Here is a 22,660-nt window from a genome sequence, read left to right as displayed (position 1 = left end):
GATGAGAGAAATTCACAGCAAAGTCAAATAATTTATTTTTATTAAGTACTCTTGTGAGTAGAAATAATAATAAAAAATTCGTTAAATTTTATTTATTTTTATTTTTTTATCACAGCCAACGTTATGTTCCTATTTTAGCAAATGTAGCAGTTTTCGTTTAACTAACTCTAACTAGACTTTCAGTAATCTCTTCGCTAACTATTTTAGCTAACCTGCTAACTCTACCTTCGTGTTGACATCTTTCTTTGACAGTTCAAAACAAAACCAAACAGATTTTCTTTATCTTTGCGTTTATTGGTTTCGCTTCAAAGAAGCTGAACATCGACGTCTTCGTCAGACTCTTCATCATCGTCATTATCAAAGTCCCACTGGGACAAAACATCTACGACATAAATAAAACAATATATTTAAATGTTTCTACGTCCATTGATGAACCTTTAAACCGTTAAGATGCTGCCGCATCGTCATCACGTACAACAATAAATATCTTCATATTTAAATACATTAACACATATATCAAAATGAACAGCGGTACAAAACTATAAAACTCTTCACAGAGAAGTGCATGCTGTGGTTTTATGGCAGCAAAAAAAAAATCTATAGGAAAAACAACCAAAATGCTCCGGTTACTGCTACAACAATTTAGAAACAAAAGTAAAAAGGTTTGAATTCAACTCTTGGCTACAAGTCCGCCCTGAAACAGGAGTAAAAACAAACAAACAAACTGGATTAAAATGTCAACGTCGCCATAAAGATAAGAAAATTTAAAAAAAATAATAAATTACAGGGATTTTTTAGAAAAAAGTCAATAAATATATAAGAAAATAAAAAAGAATTTTTTTATACAAAGACCAAAAAATATAATAAACCTCAGTAGACAAAATATTGTCTAATAATATAAATTACTTTCTAGTTTAAAAAATATTTTCATCACTGTTTTGTTTGTTTGTGTTTCGCCTGTGTGTGAAGTGGGCGGGGTTTAAAGTACGAGTCAAAGTTTTCATTGAGAACATATTTCACCTGAATAAATTATCTAAATAAATAAATAAATACATGTCTATTAAATAACGATTACATTTAGGTGTAGTGTTTGTCCAAAACCTGCAGATGTCAGTAAATCCAGGTGTAGTTCGCTTGAGTGACTTTGGGAGGGGTCGTTGCTTCTTATTTAGGTTTGTGTCCCTCTAGCGACTGTATGAACCTGCAGGTGTCAGTGTTGCTCAGATCGCGTTGAAATCAGGTGTACTGAGGGAAGCTCCCAGCAGGTGTCAGTGTTTCGTCTTAGACCTCTTTGCTCCTTGATTTTAGACAAACGCAGCCCACGGCTACGTCCAGGGTCACGGGTGTGAGATGGTACTTCGATCCGCCGTTGCACAGCTCCCTCTTCAGGAAGAGACGGCTCTGCATCAGCGGTATACTGACATAGTTATCACTCTCCACCGGGAGGTGCCCTTCTTCCATTAGGATACAGCCGGTGCACAGACACTTCGCCTCTGCATATGATGATGGGTAATGGTCGACCATGGTTTTGATTCTGTAAAACAAGAAAATGTCAAAAATATGTCATTTTTTAAAAAGTGTTAGTCGGGACTTTGGTCTGAGCTAAAATCACTGATTTTCTCTATGGACTTTGGTGTGGGTTCACAGACTTTAGTTTCCTGCCTGGAATTTCTGCTCTAGGATTTGAACCCGATGAACCAGTTTTTCACCACAAATGAAAAAATTCCCAATAAATTTCAGAAACTCTGGCGTCTTTGTACTTACACGTATGTCCAGGGAGACACCGATCTCATGCTGATTTTAAGATTCTGCTGTTGCTGGTACAAATGCAAAGGGCAGGTGAAGGAGGTGGTGGAGTCGGAGGCTACAGCGCCTCTTGCTGGTAGGTTGTGGGACTGAAGGTAGTAGGTGCTGAGCTTCTTCTCGGCAGCTTCACTCAGCTCTTCTTCGCTGTAGCATCGTTGCCGCTTTGAGCTCCAGGCTGGAGCAGCGTGGAGGCTCAGGAGGAGGACGGCCGTGATGATGGAGACCTGTGGAAGGAGACACAGAGGAGCCAAGTTAGCCTCCTTCACCTGAGCTCTCAGCGGGACACCCTTCAGCGGGACACCCTTCAGCCTCTTCTTCTGCATCTTCTCCTACTCCTAAACTTTTTTTCTCCCCTCTATTTTCACCTGTTTCCCTGCTCTCCTCAGAGATTCACCTGTGTCCACCTGGACTCCCCTTTCTCCTCCCCCCTCCTGTCAGCCCAAACTAAGTGCTCTCCTCCTCATCCTCTCCTCAGTGGTCCTCCATCAGGACCCCTCTCCTCCTCAGTGTTCACTCACCAGTGTCATGTCCATGTTGTCTCTTCTCTGTGACTGTTGCTGCTCTGACTGTGTGTCTGACTGTTGCTGCTCTGACTGTGTCTGACTGTCGCTCCTCTCCTCCTTTTATGAAGGTCACCTGGGAAAAACCAGAAGCTGCTGCAGGAGGAGGAAACAATGCTCTTTCTCCCTGAGTGTGTGTGTGTGTGTGTGTGTGTGTGTGTGTGTGCTAATTACGTGCTGTCAGTGGAATGCAGCACACTTACACACATACACACACACACATACCTGTCACACGTTTTGCGTGGATTTCAAATCTTCAATTTTTACACAATTTAAATGTTTACACAAATAGAAAAAAGTTTCATTCCAAACATTTTTTATGAAAGTCATCTTTCAACATGAGATTTTATTAATGTAAACAAACTTCTGTGAAATAAAAATCTTTGTTTTGATTTTATGAAATGAAAAACAAATTGTTTCCTTTTCCTCCCTTGTAATACATTTATTTATTTTCTGTTCCTACTGAAATTCCTCCGCTGCTGCGATGACATCATCACTGATTGTTTATGTTTAAAAGTGAGTGAAGAGAAAGTGAATGATGTTGTTAGAGACCGGAGCTGTGTGATGATGTAATGATGGGATGTCATTGTTCTCTGTGGTGGCACACACACACACACATACACACACACGCGCACACACACAATTACAGTCAATTAAAATTCCTCACAAGACAACAAAGACGATGAAATGTTAATCTTTAAGCGTAAACATTAGCCAAAAGGTTAACGGCAACCAGAGAAGACTGTGACAGCATTAGATGTGTAAGAGTAGTCGTAACATTAAATAATGTGGTAGCTAAAAGTTAGCTAAGAAAAAAAAACTAGTTACCCAAGAACCAGAACAGCTAACAGATACCTTAAACAACGGCTAAAGGTTAGCAAACTCAGATCACACCTGAGTTACACTAAAAAAAACACGTTTATCCAAGAAGATAGCTAAAGGTTAGCACATGAGCCAGCTAAACTAAGCTGTACTGATTAAGTAGCAGTGATGTCATCATAGTATTCTCCGAAATAATGGGTGTGAACAAAAAAAAAAAAAAAACCACAAGTGAGTGGACTTGGCCTGTTTTATCAAAATAGTTTATTTGGTCACAGAGGAAACTTCGTGTCGTCAAACGTCCCGTTCCAGATCAAACTCAAAGAGTGACACAAATAAAAGCTTCATCACAGGAGCAGAGAAAAAAAAGCTGCAGATTTATTAAAAAAAAAAGAAAAGAAAAATCCACAACACTACAATTCAGACGACCTTTAAAAGAATCTCAAAAGTTTTGTACAAGTTTCTCTGCTGTTCATGATCGGCTCCTCCGCTCCAGGGTCTAAGGAACGGAGGCGAGGAGTCGGAGGTCACGGTGACAAGTGACGGCTAACATTTTATTGGCTGAGAGGACGATGGGCGGGGCTTGGAGAAGAAAATTGAATCAGATCAGAGTGAGAACAGAGCGTGGCAGGTCTCATGGATTTTGTCACTCAGTTCCTGAGACGTCGACAAACACTTCCTTCTGTCCCCCCTCACAGATGAGGTCAATCTGAGGGGCGGGGTTGACACCGTGGCACAAAGAAGTCGACAAACGAGCAGAAGGTTGACTTTTTATTTCTGTGGCAGAATGAACCAAAGATTTTTGTTCTTTTTTTTTTTTCTACACGTCCACTGACAGGAGAAGGCTCCGCCCCCTTGACGTGCCTCTCGCTGCGTCGGCTGGTCAGGCGCTAAAACAGGCCAACGCCACCGCTTTTTGTTTACTTTGCAGGAATCTTAGCTCGTTTGCGAGCGATGGCGTCCTCCACCGCCTTCAGCTGCTTCAGAAGCTCCTCCCGCCGTGAAAGTGTGTTGCTCGGTTTGGAGGCGGAGCCTGAGCCTGCTGATGGCGCTGAGCTGGGGGCAGTGGGTTTAGCTGAGTGCGAGGGTGGAGCCGCCATCTTCCCAGAGGATTTAGGGGGCGGAGACAAAGGACGTTTCCTGAGGAAAATGAAGAAAAGTTAGCATCACAATGACAACAGTCCTGGTAAATACCAGAGCTAACGTTAGCTACAACAGTTCTGGTACAGACACCAGAGCTAACGTTAGCTACAACATTAGCTGATCCTGTCGTCAAACAAAACTTATTTTAACAGAAATATCTTTACTGTCTTATGGGCCATCTAAAAGGAGTTCACGGGCTGAATCTGGCCCACGGACCACGGGTTTGAAACATGCAGTGGAAGGATTGGTGACAGGTTTAAATCACAGCTCTTCCTCTTTGACAGAAAGACTGAAGACAGAATGTGGAAAAAAAAGATGACGACTTTCCTTCTTCCTGTTTGCATCACTGTCCGGAGCCTGAGCCGACACATTCGGCTTGTTGTGAAAACCCTGATGACATCACTGATGACCTAACAATTTCCACCGAGAGTCCGACGTGGCTGATGATTGTGAAACAAACTTCACTGCCCTGAGTGGAAAAGGTAACGAGTAAACAAAGACATGCACAGACCTGTCCAGGTGGGGGGGCAGCGGTCTTGGCCCTTGACCTCTGGGCCGCTCCATTCGAGGAGAAAGCGGGGGTCGACCAAGTAACCTTTTGTCACGACCTGGAAATCAAAAAAAAAAAAACAGAGGGAGAGTTGAAACTGTCTGGAAAGTTTTGGACATCCGTGTTAAGGCCACGGGTTTGTTCACCGAACTGTAAACACAACACATGGTTTTTTTGGAAATATTCTGACTTCCACTTCAGCTCATTTATGACCGTGTGGTGTTTACAGACAGTCTGAACTTCCAGCTCCGACACAACAGGAAGTCGCTCCTCCACAGGTTGTAAACGCGAGCAAACAGTGTCAGGTCTGGAATAACAGCCGTGAATTAGCGATGAGCACAAACCTCTGGTTCCTGTTACATTATTCTAATGGCTACAATACCAGAGTCCATAGAGAAAATCAGTGATTTTAGCTCAGACCAAAGTCCATAGAGAAAATCAGTGATTTTAGCTCAGACCAAAGTCCATAGAGAAAATCAGTGATTTTAGCTCAGACCAAAGTCCATAGAGAAAATCAGTGATTTTAGCTCAGACCAAAGTCCATAGAGAAAATCAGTGATTTTAGCTCAGACCAAAGTCCATAGAGAAAATCAGTGATTTTAGTTCAGACCAAAGTCCATAGAGAAAATCAGTGATTTTAGTTCAGACCAAAGTCCATAGAGAAAATCAGTGATTTTAGCTCAGACCAAAGTCCATAGAGAAAATCAGTGATTTTAGCTCAGACCAAAGTCCATAGAGAAAATCAGTGATTTTAGATCACAGAGACGCATGTGCCTCTGGTCCACTGTTTTTTTATGCAGACTTTGTTCATTGGAGAACTTTTAAAAATTCACAAAAACGTCAAACGACAACCAACAACTGGAGAGCTGCTCAGAGGCGATGTGGATTTCCATTGGCTGCTGGTGCCACAAGGGTGGCTGTGCTGACTAGAGGCGGAGAAGTGGCCATGATTGCGTTTACTCTTACCTCTGTCTGGAGACATGGCCATTCTCTTGCTGAGAGGAGAAGGTGGTCTGTCTTTGTCTGACGGCAGGTACCTCTTCCTGTTGCCCTTTTCCGCCTGCTGCTGCATGAAAAGACGTCACCAAGGTTAGCAAAAGGTCCAGTTTTACCAGACAATCGATAAAAATATTCCCACACAAACGGGAGAACACCAAACCTGGAGAAACACACGTGTTCTGTTGAAGCTAACAAACCTTGTTGAGGAGGGTGAGTTTAATGTCTTTATGGGAACCTGAGCCGCCATAGTTCCCAGGGGGACCCATGTTTCCTGGAGGAGGATGGCCCGGGTGGCCACCCCTGTTTCCAGGTCCAGATCGAGACATGGTGTTGCCTCCTCTTGGGGGTGCACCGAACGAGTCGACCCTCCTTCGATCATCGCGGAAAGGCTCATCCTTCTTTGGAGGTCTCTCTGTGATATAAATGAAAATTCATCAGTGACCTGCAAAATCTTTGCCAAAGCCCATTCATACAGACAACGTGAGAGTCTTAGATAAATTCATGTAATTCTAAAAAATGTTTGATTTGTAGAAAAAAAAACAAAAAACGATTAGAATCTTAATAGAATAACAACATTGTTAAACAGAAGAGTGAAATTAGTGCGAACAGAAACAGCAGCTACTGTGTCACCAATTTTCTCTTTGGTCTGAGCTAAAATCATTGATTTTCTCTATGGACTTTGGTCTGAGCTAAAATCACTGATTTTCTCTATGGACTTTGGTCTAGAGCTAAAATCACTGATTTTCTCTATGGACTTTGGTCTGAGCTAAAATCACTGATTTTCTCTATGGACTTTGGTCTGTGAGACAGTGATAGCTCTGAAGGTTGTTAACCGCGGGACTATTTTCTGCTGCTCACCTCTGTTCTTGTCTCGTCCATGCGGCAACTGCTCTCTTACATTTCCTCGCTCTCTACGGGTATGATTAGGCGTGGGCGAACGGGAGCTGGCCGATGAGACTGGGCTGGCAAGGTCGGCGTACATGTCATCTGAGTCGGCGCTCCGCACCGAGCTGCTGTTGGACGATGCCGACGAGACAGAAGACACGCTGCTGACACTCAACGATCTGCAGGGAGTGAAAGGAGTCAATGTTCTCTTTGAGTCAGTGTTTTACATTTTCATTTTTTCATTTCATTCATTGCACGCTTCTCACTCTACCTGGATTTTCTGGATCCGGAGCGCGAGTGAGAAAGAGAGTTGGATGATGATCTGGACCTGGACCTGGAACTGGAGCCGGTGAAGCTGCTGGCACTTCCACTGATGCTACCGCTCACCGTTCGTCTGCAGAGACGGAGCGCGAGTGAGAAAGAGAGTTGGATGATGATCTGGACCTGGACCTGGAACTGGAGCCGGTGAAGCTGCTGGCACTTCCACTGATGCTACCGCTCACCGTTCGTCTGCAGAGACAGATTTTAGCTCAGACCAAACTCCATAGAGAAAATCAGTGATTTTAGCTCAGACCAAAGTCCATAGAGAAAATCAGTGATTTTAGCTCAGACCAAAGTCCATAGAGAAAATCAGTGATTTTAGCTCAGACCAAAGTCCATAGAGAAAATCAGTGATTTTAGCTCAGACCAAAGTCCATAGAGAAAATCACAGGAGGCAGCAGTGGACTGGCAGTGCTTGTGTTGTGGGATGACAAATCACTAAATTTCTCTATTGACTTTGGTGTTCATTGAGATGAAGATGTGAACAAAAGGAACAAGTTGTCCTGTAAATTCTTATGACAATTACATTATGGGCAGTGGTGGCCTGGTGGTTAAGGAAGTGTACTTGGGTCCGGGACGTTTCAGGTTCGAGTCCACCAGCTGCCCAGTTACCACTGAGGTGCTCTGAGCATGGCACCGTCCCCACTCACTGCTCCCCGGGCGTATACGCCCCCTGGTGCCTCTGGTGATGGTTTAAAAGCAGAGGTCACATTTTATTGTGTGCAGTGTCAAAATGAGATAAAAATATTCACGTTCACGTTGACACCTCGAGGTCGATGTTCGGCTGCTGACATCATCAGAATTAGTTTGTCACTTTGACTCTGTGTCAACTCCTGTCCGTGCAGCTGCAGTAGTTTCATCATCTCATCAGTTTTGTCAAAAAGTCATGAACCACGACACAACTTCCACCATCAACAACATAATAGGACGGCCCTACAGCAGTCCTGTGGTCGGACAATGAAGAGCTGAAGACAAATGTCCAACATTTGGAGTTCATCTTTTTTCAACAATTTCACTGCAGTCCTGCCTGTTTCCTTCATTTGGACAGAAAAACGTCATTTTTTACCAAGTTAAAACTGTTGCCTCTTTTTCACATTTTCAGCTTTTTGGCGAACTGAACGTATGTTCTTCTTATGTTCCTACTTATTAGCTACCTTTTAGTTATTTCTTCTAAGTTGAGAAGATCGATACAGTGGAAAAGCAGACGTCAAACGCCTCCCTTTTTATACAAATAGTTGAACAAAGTTTTTAGCTTTCACTAGCAGTTGGCCAGCCACAGTGAAGTGAACGTCGTCCAATCAGGACTCCTCAACAACCGTACGCACCAATGAAATGTCCTTTCCTATTTATAGCTTTATTCTTTATTCAGATGCGTTGATTTGTTTTGTTAGCTCTTATTCTTCTTCTTTTTATTGGTTTCTTGTATGAACCTGTTCACGAAACACGGTTGAACAAGTTTGAATCAACAATCCCCCAGGCTCCAGGAACCGAGTCCTCCATTTGACGTTGATTCCTATGGTGAAGAAAACTGACTCAGTTTTCAAACTGTTCGGATCAAGAACGGACTTCAAGTTCCAAAACCCAGGTTCCACTCTATAATAAATACACGACAGTCCATTGACCTGCGCTGGAAACGCCTCCGCAGGGTTTCCAGCGGTACTGCTTCATTTCATGGGCACGCAGCAAATTAGGGACGAAGGAAAACACAGAGGACGACTCTTTATGAGAACGTAGCTTCAAGTGTAGCGTGGACTACACCGTAGCCGTCAATCACGGGACGTCAGACACTTATGCAACAACACTGAGGTATCAGACAAACCGGTTCTGCAAGGACAGTTTCCACGAGAACGACGAACCTGAAGCTGGCGCTGCCCACATGCCAACCCACACACACACACACACACACACACACACACACACACACACACACAGTGTCATTGTTACCATCTGTTACACTCTGCCCTTTGCCTCTCCTCACGCTACACTGTACACACACACACACGCAAACACCAAAACAACACAAGTGCAGCATTATTGACTATCATTTTTCTGCCCACTTCCTCACCCACACGATGACTCTGGGGTCATTCCCCAAAAGTACCAGACAACACTGTACCGCTCACACGCACACACACACTCCCACACAAACATTCAAATTCTTTCGGTGATCCCAGTCAGTAACCAAAGCGGGACATTTGAACACCTACGGACACACACCTGAACCGGACAGGACTGACGACAGGCGCGGTACAGCTCGGCCCAGAATCTGAAGTCAGTGAAACTATTTCAACGACTACAAAAAAAAACCAAAACAAAACTAAAACATTTAAGAACTGATGAAGTCAAGGGAAAATCTAGCCAAAGACTAAAATGTCCAAAAGGTCGGTCAACAATGAAGCGACTACAGCCGCTGCCGAAACTGATTTGTTTTCCAATGTTCCGTGCAGGTTGATAAAAGGGTGAAAGTGTTAAACAGGAACACAATCCACTCTCGTTTCCTGATTCCTGTCAAATGAAATTCCTTCCAGACATGGCACAAAAAAAAACCTCGTCCCGCGTCGCTCTCACCTGCGGGGTGGATGCTGCTGTCGTTCTTTCTGTCGTCCTTCCCGTGGGTTGGGAGCCTTTCCTGCTTCTCTCTGTGGGGGCGCTCTTCCTGCAACACCACTGCTAGCCCCGCCGCCTGCTCCTCCTCCGCCCTCCCGTGGATTGGTGGGGGGCTTGCCTCCCTCAGGTGGGGGTTTAGCCGTTTTGTTTGATGGTCCAGTAGGTGGCGCAGGACTGGGAGGTTTCTTTGTGGGAGGCTTGTCACGGCGAGGGGGCGGAGCCATGTTCGGCTTAGACGGCATCCTGGGGGGTAAAAAAGGAACTTTTGATTATTGTGATTTAAAGGTCAAGTCTGCATTTTTTCTGTTTTTCTAGTATTTTTTAGTTTGCTGGAAGAGAGTTCCCCCCTTTGGTCTGTAGGGGGCGCTGAGTACATTTTTGAAAGCCTCGTTCCCTTATTCAGCAGGGAGTTACTGGGAATTAGAAATGAACAATTAAAGTCAGTTCGCAGCAGGCTAGCACATTAGCGTGTTAGCGCCTTGCTACTGTTTTGGTCTTTTGCGATCAGCTCTGACTCTGTTGAGTTAGATTACTGCCACCTAGTGGGTCTATTTTTTACACTAAATAATGCATCAACTCGAGGATGTTCTGATGACAACGTCAACAGACAGAAAGAGAAGAAAATTCCGGGAAGGGAATAATTTGAGCAGTTTGTCAGAGTTGGCAGGTCCTGAGGCTTTAAACTAATTTTATGGTCGAAAATTTAAAAAAGGTTTGAACAACACATGTCGTTTCTCACCCTTTAGTTGGTGCAGGTGAAAGGTCAGGTTTATTCTTTGTTGTCCTTAGTGCTGCCGGACTTGGGGAGGGAGACGAGGAGAAGGAGCGAGACCTGAAGAACAGAAGGAGCAGCAACTGAAGGTTGTTACTGTGATTTTAGCTCAGGCCTGTATTTCCTGTCTCCCTTTGGGCTAAAGCTACAGAGTTTCTCTCTGAACTTTACTGTGGTGGACCAAATGGTTTACAAACAGCCGAGGTCGGATTTGTTTTAAGTGAGTCTTTCACTTTCGCTGCTGAATTCTCCTGATTTGATCTGATCACCTGGAGCGGCTGCCGCTGAAGGAGCTGTGCTGTGAGGAGTGGCTGGAGTAGGAGCTGAACGAGGAGGACCGGCTGCGAGAGCGAGAAGAACCAGAGCCGGTGTAGGACGAAGAACGGGACGAAGATCTGCAACACACAAACAGAGGGACAAATGTGTTTTTGTGTCATTTGGTCGATACAAAGATGAGGTGGAAATCCAAGTAGACGGATTACATCCCCAAACCCTTCATCCCTCACTGTGACCAGAACACTGGTCTGGTCACATTGGTTTAACATGGACGTTTAATGACTGTTCACTGTAAACCGTGTGATCCAAAGGACTTGGACCGTCACGGTTGCCGATCGATGATGTCACAGTTTAAAAGCTAATTAAAGCTCATTAGGCGACGGTTCCTGAAAGTGATGCCCGTCAGAGAACAGAAACGTCATCACCAGCAGAACCGCCTCCTCTTTAATGTTGCTTAATCGTCACTTCTGTCAAACACAGGTCGGCTGCGTTTGACCTATGGAACTGGTCAGACCAGCAGAACCAACGGAACTGGAACCTTGACGTCTGGTTGAAGTCTCAGAGTGAGAATAATAATAATAAAAGTTTAATCAAAAAGATGACGCAAGAAGTGACGTTGGAGCTCCACACCCAACATTGTTGTCATTGTTTTACTAACCACTTACCAATCGACCTACATGTAGACGATGACCTACATGTCTCCACCTGAACCTGGATCCAGACTTGGGTCTACACGTGACAACAGCTACAGACCCGGCTGCAGATCTGGACCTTGTCTTAAGTGTAGACCTGTGTGAGGACCCCCCCCGTCCCCCTCAGACACCGGTCTGATCCGGTCCACAGCAGCACTCCTGTGTCGATCCACTCGTCTCTCTGTTCAATTTGCCCCATTAAAAATAACTAAAAACCAATTAATTTTTTCCAGCTCTCCAGATATATACTATTAATTAATAACATTAACCCCCGCATGTAAACATCAAAAACATAGATGTAAACAAATATATTGATAAAATAAAATAAAAATTAAGAAAACATTTTATATTATTCTTATAAAAATGGGTAAAATAACCCAGAGAGAGAGAGAGACAGTGAGCGAGACAGCGCCACAGTGTGTCTCGATGTTTCCTCGTATCAGGAGGAAAATCTTACAACAGTCGCAGAGTGGTAACGTGGTGGTATTTCGGGAGGCTCGTGTCTAGGGAGCGTCCAGCGTACCTGGAGGAGTTGGACACAGAAACCGACGATCCAGAAGGTCTGTGTCTTCTGCGGCCTCGCGGCGGTGAACCGAGACCGGGACGTCTCCTGGGGGACTTGGACCGACGCCACGGATCCTTCCACTCGTCCGGTCTCCGCATTAAAGGAAGAACTTCTTTCTTTGTGGGCGGTTCCATCGGCCTGCTGAGAAGATGGAGAACCGTGTTCACGGTGAACTCACTCAACGGTTTCCTCTGCTCGCCTCATTCAACGCTGAGCAGCTTTCAAGGCTAACCTTTAGTGTTGTTCTGTTTTAGTTTTATGCTCAAACGTTTTAGGCCTCGTTTACTTGACCAAAGATGAGGCTCAGCCCCCTCCCTCTGTTGGCTTGCACAATTATCAGCCTTCATTACTTTTCTCCTTCAGTCGTCCAGTTATTTATCCATTTTTTAAATTTTTTATATGCCTCTACAACGAGACAGACAGATAACTTCAGCTACAGTGAGATTCTTTTTGACTGTTTGTTCGACTTCATGTTTAATGTTCAAATGTTTTTTTGATAACGGTTCAGTTTTGGTTTCCTACGATCATGAAAACGAGACAATCAAGATTATTGTGCCAATCATGTGATGTCACTGCAGCAGGACACCCTACAGCAACCCCCCCCCCCCCCACACACACACACACCCCTGCAACAAACAGTACTTTCCATTTTGTTTTGAGAGAGAGCGAGGAAGAGGAAGTTGAATTTATTCTAATCATTCTGTCTCTGTTTGTTGGGAGTATGTTGCCACATCGTTTTTCTATCTATTTTTATTTATTATTTTACTCAGATATCGTAGCGGAGCAGTGAAATGATTGTTTTCATGACAAAACGGTTTATTGTTGTTGTTGTTGTTGACGGCAGCTCACGCTGAGACCGACCGACGGCTCGGAGCAGAACAGCCGTCATAACGTGCACTACACCGTGGGGCGTTCAAGGCACCCAGGAAAATGGGTGCCGCCCCCAACACGTTACAATATTATTTATATTTTTTCACTTTGTTTTGGTTTCTGTTACTTTAACGTTCAATAAAGGTTAAAAGTTCAACAAAAGCAAGTTCTCAAATCAAAGAATAATCGTGATTTCAGTTAGAATCAAAATAACCGTGATTCTGATTTGTTCCTGAACCAAACAGCCCTCCTGGTTCAGCATTTATTTTTTGTTTTAGCTCTGACCAAATTCTCTTTGTGTAAATTGTATGTTTGTTTTTTTTCACTGAGGTTCAAACATGGCTGACATGCATCGGTTTAGTAGCAGATGTTGCAGAGTTTACTCATTAACTCGTGACAAAAACTGGTTAACGCAGTTAATAATCAGTGCTGTGCTTAGTGAAGCACAGATGGTCAGAGGAGCGCCACGGCCATTCTGACACTCTCCTGTAACGGATTGATTACAGTCCAGGGTGAAGTGATGACATCACAGATGTGCACTAAAATGTGGAAAATGATTTACAACGACGACATTTCCCATCAGAGCGGGCGGGGGTTTTCCCCCGCAGAGGGGCAGATGTTTGTTTTTGAGGGGAAAAAAGGCGATGCAATGTTTGTTGGAGGAAATGAAAGGATGACAGTGGATATTCCCGGTGTGAATGGAAGATTCTTTGAGACAACAGGAAGAGGAGGCGTAAGAGGGCCGCTAGGATCCATCAGTGCCTGGTGAAGGCATTTAGAGGAGGAGGTTTGGAGGTTTGATTACACGAGGCTGACGGTGAACAATGTGCTGCGTTCACTGATCAAAGCTGATATCAGGAGACACAAAGGCCAACGTGGCTGGGAACCGGGTCGTCCAGTTGGAATTCCTCTTTACAGTGAATGAATAAAAGACACAAAGACACACACACACACACACACACACACACAATGCTACAAAGGCCTGAAAAGTCCACATCCAGCAGTCAAACAGAACATTCCACAGGTGTGACACAAAGGCAGTGTGTGGACGCAGGCTAAAAATAAACACACAACACTGGCTGCAGCTATTTTTAGCTGCTTTCTCTGAGCTAAAATTAGCTCTTAATTAATGATCCAGTCGAGTGCTTCCTGTAATTACACTCTGCAAACAGAGAGGAGATAATGAGACGTCCAGACCGGGGCACCATATCAAAGCTGTCAGTAATTGATTTGTGGAAAAATCTGCCACTGTACATCAACTGGGAAAAGCTGGAAACTAGGACTGTGTGCTGGCAAGAATCTGGAGATACCATACGTATCACGATACCATACGTATCACGATACCATACGTATCACGATACGATCTAATGCAACACTGTAGTCACGATGATATAATGAGTTTTGTTTTTACCAATCTACCATACGTATCACGATACCATACGTATCACGATTGTTCCATCTGAACATCAGTTACTAAGACTGGACCAGAGGGATCTACATTTGGAATCACTAGAGAAGAAAGAAAAGAACAAGAAAATGAACCAACACCAGGAATATTGGACTGGGAGTTGGTGAGAAAATAATCAATAACTGATGACTGAGGAGACTGATACGGGATCAGGAAATGGAATATTGCATACATTTTCTTACACCTCTAGTGGAAAGGGTGTCCCGCTTCAAATTCTTGGACACACACATATATATACGTATATATCTGAGACCAACACACACCACGACTCTCCTCACCAAGGAACAAAAGCGTCAGTACTTCCTGAGAACACCGAGGAAGAAGAACGTCCTTCTACCACTGCTCCACAGAGAGACCTGACAGAACATCACAAACCACTAGCGCCACCTGCCTTGGATGACACCTGAAGGAACCTTTACTAACCTGCACAGCATCTGTTTGAACTCAATCAAAACAGACTCAACACCAGTTTATTTCCCAAACCAAACTGACCTTTGACCTTAAAGCACAGCCCTTCACTCACGTACCTCCAGCCCGTCACAGGGCTGTGTGTAGTAGAACTGATCGACTCCGTAGGCTGGACAGATGTTTGTTGTGACGTGTGTCGAATGATGGATTTTCTACTGATCATCTGTTTATTATACATATATTTTCCTGTGGAGTTTGGCCACGTTGGCTGTGTGCTCTACCATGACGAGATAAAATGATCAAATCCAATTTAATTTGATCTAATCTAATGTAATCTAACAACGGGACACATAAATCAATTAGGCCCGGCACAGACCGCAGCAGGAGGTTGGCGGATGTTTGCAGCAGTGTGTGTGTGTGTGTGTGTGTGTGTGTGTGTTTTAATGAGTGTAATAACAGTGATTACGCCACACAACGTGAAGATGAAAATCAGCGTCACGGTTCACTGAGAGTGTTTGTCTGTTTAAGAACAAACATCAGCACTGAGGGGTGAGGACAGTTTTTCATCCGAGGCTTTAATCTTTACCTTCACCTCAACAACACAACATAACATCACTGTGCTCGTCTGTTAAAGACCTGCTCTGAACTAAAATCACTGATCTTCTCTATGGACCTTGGTATTAGAGAGGGAGCCCTTCACAAACCGTTTCTAATTCTAAAGTTAGTGAAGTGAACATGGACAAACACCTGAGGTCGACCAACGTGACACTGTGACAACGTTAGTGGTTTTTTTCCCCACACACACAGTTCGCCCTCTAACAGGTTAACCTGGAAGTTTCTTTAACGGTGTTTGTATTTTCCATGTATTTTTTTCAGCAAAGTTCAACCAGTTTTTCTGGTCTCTGAGATTAAATGTAGATCACAGGGAAATTTGCACATCCTCTTGGCCGATTTGTTCAAACAGGAAGGATTTCCACATGGCCCGCAGCAGGTAATATCACCTGTGCTTTCACGTCACTTGCAGCTGAAAACAATGCCGACAGGTGGGCGTGTGCCAGCTGTTTGTGTTTGGTGAATTGCACTAAAGAGAAACACGGCATGACCATAAAAAACCATCACACTGAACTGAAAAAAGTCCAGAATTTGAACGATGGAAATGTGTAGCAGCTGCAGAAGAAACAAAACAAAGTCACGTCAAACAGTGTGTCAACAAAAAGTCCTTCACTGACCTGAACAAAAGGTATAACACACACACACACACACACACACCAATCTATTGGCCTCCAACTCTCAGATGTATTAATAACAGAACTGTATCCTTTGACTGTATTACTAGGGTGTAACAAAATATCCATATCCATATCAAAGTCAACATCCTGTGTTCCAGTGTCAGTAACCTGACGTTAGGATGGAACAGCACTGAGTCTTTACTATGATGACACTACAGTTACATTGGGGAAAAAACAAACCAAAACAACATATGTCGTCCTGCTCGTAGAACCGCAGTATATTCCAGGCAGCGGCGGTTTGATGAGTTCGTAGTTTTGATGTCACATTATCTGCACAAAGTTATAGAAATAGCACTAAGACGTCAGCGTCTGTTTCAACAAGGCCTCAGTTTCACTGTCAATATCAAAACAACTCTCAGTTAAAGGAAGTTTCCATGCATTTCATAACAGAGGATCAGAAGGTGGAAGAAACAGATCCAGACTTGTCCTCAACACCATGGAGGACAAGAAAAGAGAAGTGGCATCATCTGAATCACTTTCAGGATGTCATCACCCGAGGTGGGGCACGATTACAAAGACACACACACACTCACCATTTTGCAATCCTAACACTCCAACTGCAAAAATACTTTTGATGAGTGAGAGAAACCTGGGGCGAGTCCCAGAGTGGCTGTTGATCATTTTAAATTTCACCTCCTCCTCAGAGAGGCCCACTGTGTTGCCTGAGGCCTGAGGTATTTGAATCATTTTTACTCCTTTATCTCTCACTGTCAGACAGAGTTCAACAACAAGGGAGTGACATTTGTAAACGTCTCTCCCCTCCTAGACCAAAGTCCATAGAGACAAACAGTGATTTGAGCTCTTGCACAGACACAGTAGGTGTTGATCCACTGCTGCCTCCACTCCTAACCTTAAATTAATTATTTGTCAAAGGCTGCAATCAAAGAAATGATTAAATGATTAGAAGCCATGTTGGCCACCTGTGAGGTGAGCGCATTCCTACGGCTCCGCTCTGCAGAGAGCTGGCACATGACCTGACACGGAGGAGGTCAGTGTCAGAAAAGTCTGGACTTACTTTGGTGGAAGGCCGAGAGGCGACCGAGGCTTCATCTTGTCCTCTTCCTTCTTGTCCCTGGTTTCTCGAGGAGGACGCATCCTGGGCCTGTCCTTGTCGTCTCTCTTTATCCGGTCCCTCTCCCACTCTTCTTTCCTCCTCATCCTCTCCTTCTCACGTTCTCTCTCCCTCTCTCGCTCCCGCTCTCTCTGCCGACGCTCTCTCTCTCGGTGATCTCTCTCTCTCTCCCTTTCGCGGTGACGATCCTGAGGCTCACGCTCGCGCTCCTGTCCACAAGGGAGCCGCAGGTTACATTTGAAAAACACTACTAGTCAATAATACTTTTGCCACTAGTACTCCATTTACCAGTCTGTGGACCCTGCTGCAGTACATGACACACAGTCAATGCAGTTACTATCTCAGCCCCCAGGGGGAGCTGAGATAGTAACCACTGCCATTAGCTAAAGGATGGGAAGTTGTCCAGTATGGAATCTTTACTATTTCCAAACAATATTTACTGTGTCTTAAACCTTTGTGACTAATGTCTTCAAATATTTCCATGACTGTTAGTCAGATGTTTACCACAACAAACTGAGGTTCTTCAACCACTCACTCTCCCACACCAAAGTCCACAGAGAAAATCAGTGATTTTAGTTCAGAGACACAGGAGCTGCTGGTCCTCTGCTGCCACCTGTGGCCAGATTGTGTCATTGAGGTCAATCTAAACAAGGGGGAATAAACAGTGCAGTGAAACTGAGAGATAGGGGGCAGCAGTGGATCCACAGCCGATGCCCTTCTCTTTGGGGACGGAGAGTGAATGTTTTATGGAAAAACCTGAAACTTGTGACTGAGACCAGAGACGTCTCCTGGAGGTGTTTACAGAGCGCAGAAACCCCACCAAGTGGAGGGAGGTACTCACGCCATAGTGATAGGGCAGTGGAGCTTCTGTGTACTGCACTCTGAAGTTTTCATACTGCCCGCCTCGCCACAGCGCCTCCATTTCATAGTCGTAGTAAGGATCATTGTAGGGGTCGCTGCAGGTGGAGAACAGGTGGGAGGATGAGAGAACAGAACAGAACAGAACCACACATCCGTCTTCTTCATCTTCCTCTTTCAGGTGAATGTAAAACTTGTATCAAAAAACTAAATCACAGAACCATTTCAGATTTAATTTCCCCTCAACATGCAACACCTGTCGCTAAAGTCACAGAAGAAGAAGAAGAAGAAGAAGAAGACACAACAGCTCCCGGCCCTTTACTAGCAAGCTGCTAATATGCACCACTGAAACGTCCCTGAATCCTTGGGTGTTGTCTAGCCCAACAGACAAAATGTTAATCAAATATTAATGTTTTTTTCCCACATTCGGCTAAATGTGTTCTTTATTCTATCAAAAAAGTTTTGACCCAGTTCACAGGATGGAATTCACACCAAAACAGTGAATGAGAAAAATGGAACAGGGCTTTGAAATGTGTGCTTAGCACCACCTACAGGCCAGGGGAAGAAGACAAACATGCCAAGTGTTTAAAAATACAAAATCCCATAATTGATAAATCTACAAGCGTCACCTTTGGTCAAAGACAATGGAGTGATTGATTACAGTAGTGAGAGTGTGGTCGGTCCGTACCTGTAGACTGGATCTCTGAAGTCCATTTCACTGAAAAACATGATGAACAGAGAGAAATGTTTCTTTTCCAACTTGTTGTTTTCCAACAATGTTTTTATAAATAACATTTACTTATTTATTTTGACTAATGTTCACTTCATGTTCATTGATCCATGAGATAAAGAATTGTCATTCCCCATTATTTTAGACAACCCTTTATGTAGTCAGTAACAATCTTTAGCTTTATGTTCAACTGCCCCGTGTGGCGGTGAGCGGCGGTGTCTCACTCTCTGATGATGCGGTAACTGCGTTCTCTGAAGAAGTCGTTCTCCTTGTCCAGTTCTCTCTCGTCTTCTCCGATGGTCACGTTGAAACGCTTCTCCTCGAAGTCGGGCTCCTGTTCTTTACGGATGGTCGCCTTCTTCAGCACCTGTGGAACATGTGACCCAACAGTTAACAACCAGCAGAGGGCGACATGTCAGCAAGTACTGATTCGTATAAGAGTTGTTATCTGTTACACAGTGAACAAATGACAATGATTGTATTAATTATATAATAATTATATATTATATAATAATAATATAATATGTAATAATAATTATAATGACATTAATTATAACAATAATGTAGAGTGAGTTAAATCCAGTCATTTCAGGCTCAATGAACAACTGCATTCACCTCTTTGGCATGCCGTAGACCGCGCTCCCATGCACTCTCCACAGGAGGCTCCACAGGAGGAGGGGGTGGAGGGAGCTCCTCCACTGCAGGTCCCGTCTACAACGTTGTAACAGAAATGGTTTAACGTCTGAGTTTATTGAACTTTTCTCTCTCTCTTTTTTTTTTTACCTGCTTCTGACATTAGTTCATGTTTTCATCAGTACTGGATAAATGTCGACACGTACCCAAGGACTGTTAGGTATGAGTGGATGGGGTCCTCCAGGGGGCGCTCCATTGGGTGGGAAAAGGTCTGGTTTTGTGATGAGTGAATAGTTGCCCTTGTCATTGACTCCTGGGTGAATGAACCGGCAGTTCATGCCCCAGGTACAATTTCCTGAAGGAAACACAACAATAAACAAAAATATTAAAATCTAAAATCACTGATTTTCTCTGTGGACTTCAATAAAAATAAAGCTAATGTGTGTATTTTTATAAAGACAGAGTAATGGATTCAACTAACACTATTAGCTAGAACATAGATTCAAAGTCAACAGTAATTGTAGTTACAGGTATCATTACTGTGAGTCTGACCAAACACACGAGGTGCAATGTCTCCCCCTGTTGGACAAAAAAAAGCCCTACACATAATAATAATAAAATAAAAACATGTTGGACTTTATTAATTGTTGTTGTTACTGAACTACTGCTCAGACTGTTGCCACGGCGACCCAGCCACGGATGAGTGGACGATGATGGATGGACGTTACTGGACTAAAAGCTGGATTTATTCTCTCTCTCTCTTTGACTCTCTTTGACTAAACTAAATAGTTGCCACTGCTGCAGAAATACAGTCTGAAGTAACGAGACCCAACCAAGAAACTGTTCTACTGCGCTCATGATCGGTTCTCTGTCGCCCACCTTTGATGAAGAACCTGCAGATGGGCCGAGGTCTGATCTTCCTGTCTGAGGGGTCTTTGACTTCACCCTCCTCCAGGTCATCGTCCTGATGGAAACACAAAGACAGAAGAATCAGAACCACAAGAACAGTGGGCCCCTGAACAGTACCACTTCTGGACTGGACTGGAGAACATGTGCTCCTCACTTACATCAATTTCTCCTTCATCAATTTCTCCGTCGTCCTCCTCCTTCTTCTTGTCTCGGTTCGTCCTCTCAGAACCTCGGGACTCCTCTGCTCGTTTAAACTCCTTGTTCTGAGGAGATGGAGGGAGGATGGGCTTCTTTTCTTTCTTTTTGCTGCTCTTGTCTTCACGCTCCTCCTCTTCCTCCTCTGCATCCTCCTCTTCTTCTTCCTCCTCATTCCCAGGCATGCTGGGCTCCTCCGGCACCTCCTCATCATAATCCAGTTCGTGTTCGTCGAGTTCACGGGAGACAGACGTAGGGTCTTCCTTCAGCTGCTTCACAGCAGCAGCTTGTCTCCTCCTCTGCTCCTCCTCAATTCTGACCCTCTCATCTTCCTCCTCCTCCTCTGGTTCGGCTGAGAACTTTTTTTTGTTCTTAGCGACTCCTACTTCTCGCTCTTCTTCATCAGTAAAGTTCTTGACCTGTTCTGGTTCAGAGTCTGGAGACTGTGGAGTATCGATGACCCTTTCCTCCTCCTGCTCATCGTCCTCCTCCTCCACACCGTCCAACTGGCCATCCTGAGGACAATCTTCATCTCCCTCCATCAGCACAAAGCTCTCCTCCTCTCGACCACTTCCTCCAGGTTCTTCATCGTCTGGATCAGAAACAAAGTCTGGCACCACCTCATCATCATCATCATCATCCTCCTCCTCCTCCTCCAACTCCTCCAGCCCCAGACCTCTCCCTAGTCTTCCTACCCCCTGCATTTCTCCTTCCTCCTCCTCCTCCTCCTCATCCTGGACAACCTCTCCATTTTCCTCCTCATCGATGACCCCACCCTCCTCCTCCTCAGATGAATCCAGCAGATCACAGTCCTCCTCCTCTGGAGACTGAGGAGACTGAGTGGGGCTCTCGGGAGAATCCATTCCAGAAAACTCTAGTAACAAAACAATAAAAATAAAATCAAACAATTATGAAAAAGATAATAAAATAAAATGTAAAAAAAAGTCAATAAATGAATAAAAATTTAAATAATGGAACGAATATAGAAGATTTTTTTCACTGTCACAGCCAATATATAGAAAAATATATAAATGTTTGTATATAATATGTGTATATATGTATACACACACACATTATTGATTTTGCAAAAGAAGTGACAACATTTCATGAAATGGTTCGTTACCCATAATCCTCCAGTAACACATTATCCAGTTCTAACTCGGAGCCTGACCTGTGACCACGATGACACACACATACCTGGGAAACACACTGCTGACATGGTGGAGGTGAAATTCTGGTAAAGATATATTTTTTAAATGTTCACTGCTCTTCAAATAAAAATGAACTAAAACAAACACATATTAATTAATGATGTCATTTAAATTGACAAAATATATTTATTGTAATATTTCTCTGGGGAGTTTATCTGTTAAGCTGTGGTTCAATAGGAGGGTCGTGGTCCAGTGTCATTCAAACCACATCAAAAGAATTAAATGAAATTAATATCATTTTAATTGGGAACATGTCATTAAACATAATCAGAGCTGAGCAGTTTCACATCAACATGGTGAAAAGACCATGTTTATGCCTGTCTAAGGCCTGAGTGATGATGATGATGATGTCACCATGAAAGATAACTTTAATGTCTGTGATGTTTTGTTACATCATGAAGAGCCTCTGGAGTGAGGAGAAGAAAGGGCTGCAGCAACAACTTCAATGCACTCTCTGGACCACAGTGACGATCAAAACTGATCGGATCTGGGCCCAGAACGGGACCGGTTTTTGAGGAGCCCAGACCAAGGAGGACGGAACTGTCTTCTGTGGTCACATGATCCATGTTAATGTTGGCCTTTTCTTTCCCTTTAGGGAGAAAAGAACCGTACGAGAGGATCGTCGTCATGAAGAGAAGAATCCGACCACAGAGAACCCACTGTTGACACTGACTGATGAGTCTTACTAAAAGTAACGGGACGTGACCCAGTGATGAACTGGACTCTGTCAGCACTTGAATCAAAGAGTTCCAACATAACAGTTCTCTGGACTATTGATTAGTGATGAAGTGCATATTTACACATTTTAATATCCAATTATAATTGTCATAATACTACAGATATTGCTTCAATATAACTCACAACGTTAAATCAGACGATTTTGTAAAGAAATTTTGTATTTTTATCCACCTCATAATTTATTTAAATAAATGTTAAATCAGGGCCAAAATAAGGAAAAATTTGTTTTTCACAACACGTTTTGAGCTCAGACGTCGACGAATTTGTCGTTTGCCGTTTTGTGC

General features: G+C 43.8%; 2 protein-coding genes across 2 annotated transcripts; both read right to left on the bottom strand.

The window, feature by feature from the left end:
- Window positions 1-38: 38 nt before the first annotated feature.
- il17c (interleukin 17c) lies at window positions 39-2,409 on the bottom strand. The gene is made up of 2 exons (XM_008311455.2): window positions 1,765-2,409; window positions 39-1,534 (listed from the first exon to the last, which is right to left on the bottom strand). Exons 1-2 carry the CDS (start codon window positions 2,127-2,129, stop codon window positions 1,282-1,284), a joined length of 618 nt encoding a protein of 205 aa, XP_008309677.1. The 5' UTR covers window positions 2,130-2,409; the 3' UTR covers window positions 39-1,281.
- Window positions 2,410-3,431: 1,022 nt separating this feature from the next.
- Window positions 3,432-21,733, bottom strand: zc3h18 (zinc finger CCCH-type containing 18). The gene is made up of 19 exons (XM_017033112.2): window positions 21,625-21,733; window positions 20,391-21,301; window positions 20,203-20,287; window positions 19,530-19,678; window positions 19,306-19,401; window positions 18,915-19,057; window positions 18,649-18,678; window positions 17,944-18,058; window positions 17,046-17,311; window positions 11,954-12,136; window positions 10,732-10,857; window positions 10,430-10,522; window positions 9,652-9,933; window positions 7,034-7,156; window positions 6,736-6,941; window positions 6,075-6,289; window positions 5,845-5,944; window positions 4,840-4,936; window positions 3,432-4,325 (listed from the first exon to the last, which is right to left on the bottom strand). Exons 1-19 carry the CDS (start codon window positions 21,644-21,646, stop codon window positions 4,106-4,108), a joined length of 3,462 nt encoding a protein of 1,153 aa, XP_016888601.1. The 5' UTR covers window positions 21,647-21,733; the 3' UTR covers window positions 3,432-4,105.
- Window positions 21,734-22,660: the final 927 nt, after the last annotated feature.

Source organism: Cynoglossus semilaevis, chromosome 6, assembly GCF_000523025.1.
Source record: "Cynoglossus semilaevis isolate Cse_v1.0 chromosome 6, Cse_v1.0, whole genome shotgun sequence".
Lineage (NCBI taxonomy): Eukaryota > Metazoa > Chordata > Actinopteri > Pleuronectiformes > Cynoglossidae > Cynoglossus > Cynoglossus semilaevis.
Note: the sequence above shows the minus strand (reverse complement) of the source record. Positions and strands in the feature narration are given on the sequence as shown.

Coding starts and splice junctions, on each gene's coding strand:
- zc3h18 (XM_017033112.2), bottom strand. CDS start 21,646: ATGTCAGCAGTGTGTTTCCCAG. Junction 19,058..19,305: donor GTCTACGGCATGCCAAAGAG/GTGAATGCAGTT, acceptor CATGTTCCACAG/GTGCTGAAGAAGGCGACCAT. Junction 18,679..18,914: donor AGTTACCGCATCATCAGAGA/GTGAGACACCGC, acceptor CATGTTTTTCAG/TGAAATGGACTTCAGAGATC.
- il17c (XM_008311455.2), bottom strand. CDS start 2,129: ATGCAGAAGAAGAGGCTGAAGGGTGTCCCGCTGAAGGGTGTCCCGCTG. Junction 1,535..1,764: donor GTGTCTCCCTGGACATACGT/GTAAGTACAAAG, acceptor CTTGTTTTACAG/AATCAAAACCATGGTCGACC.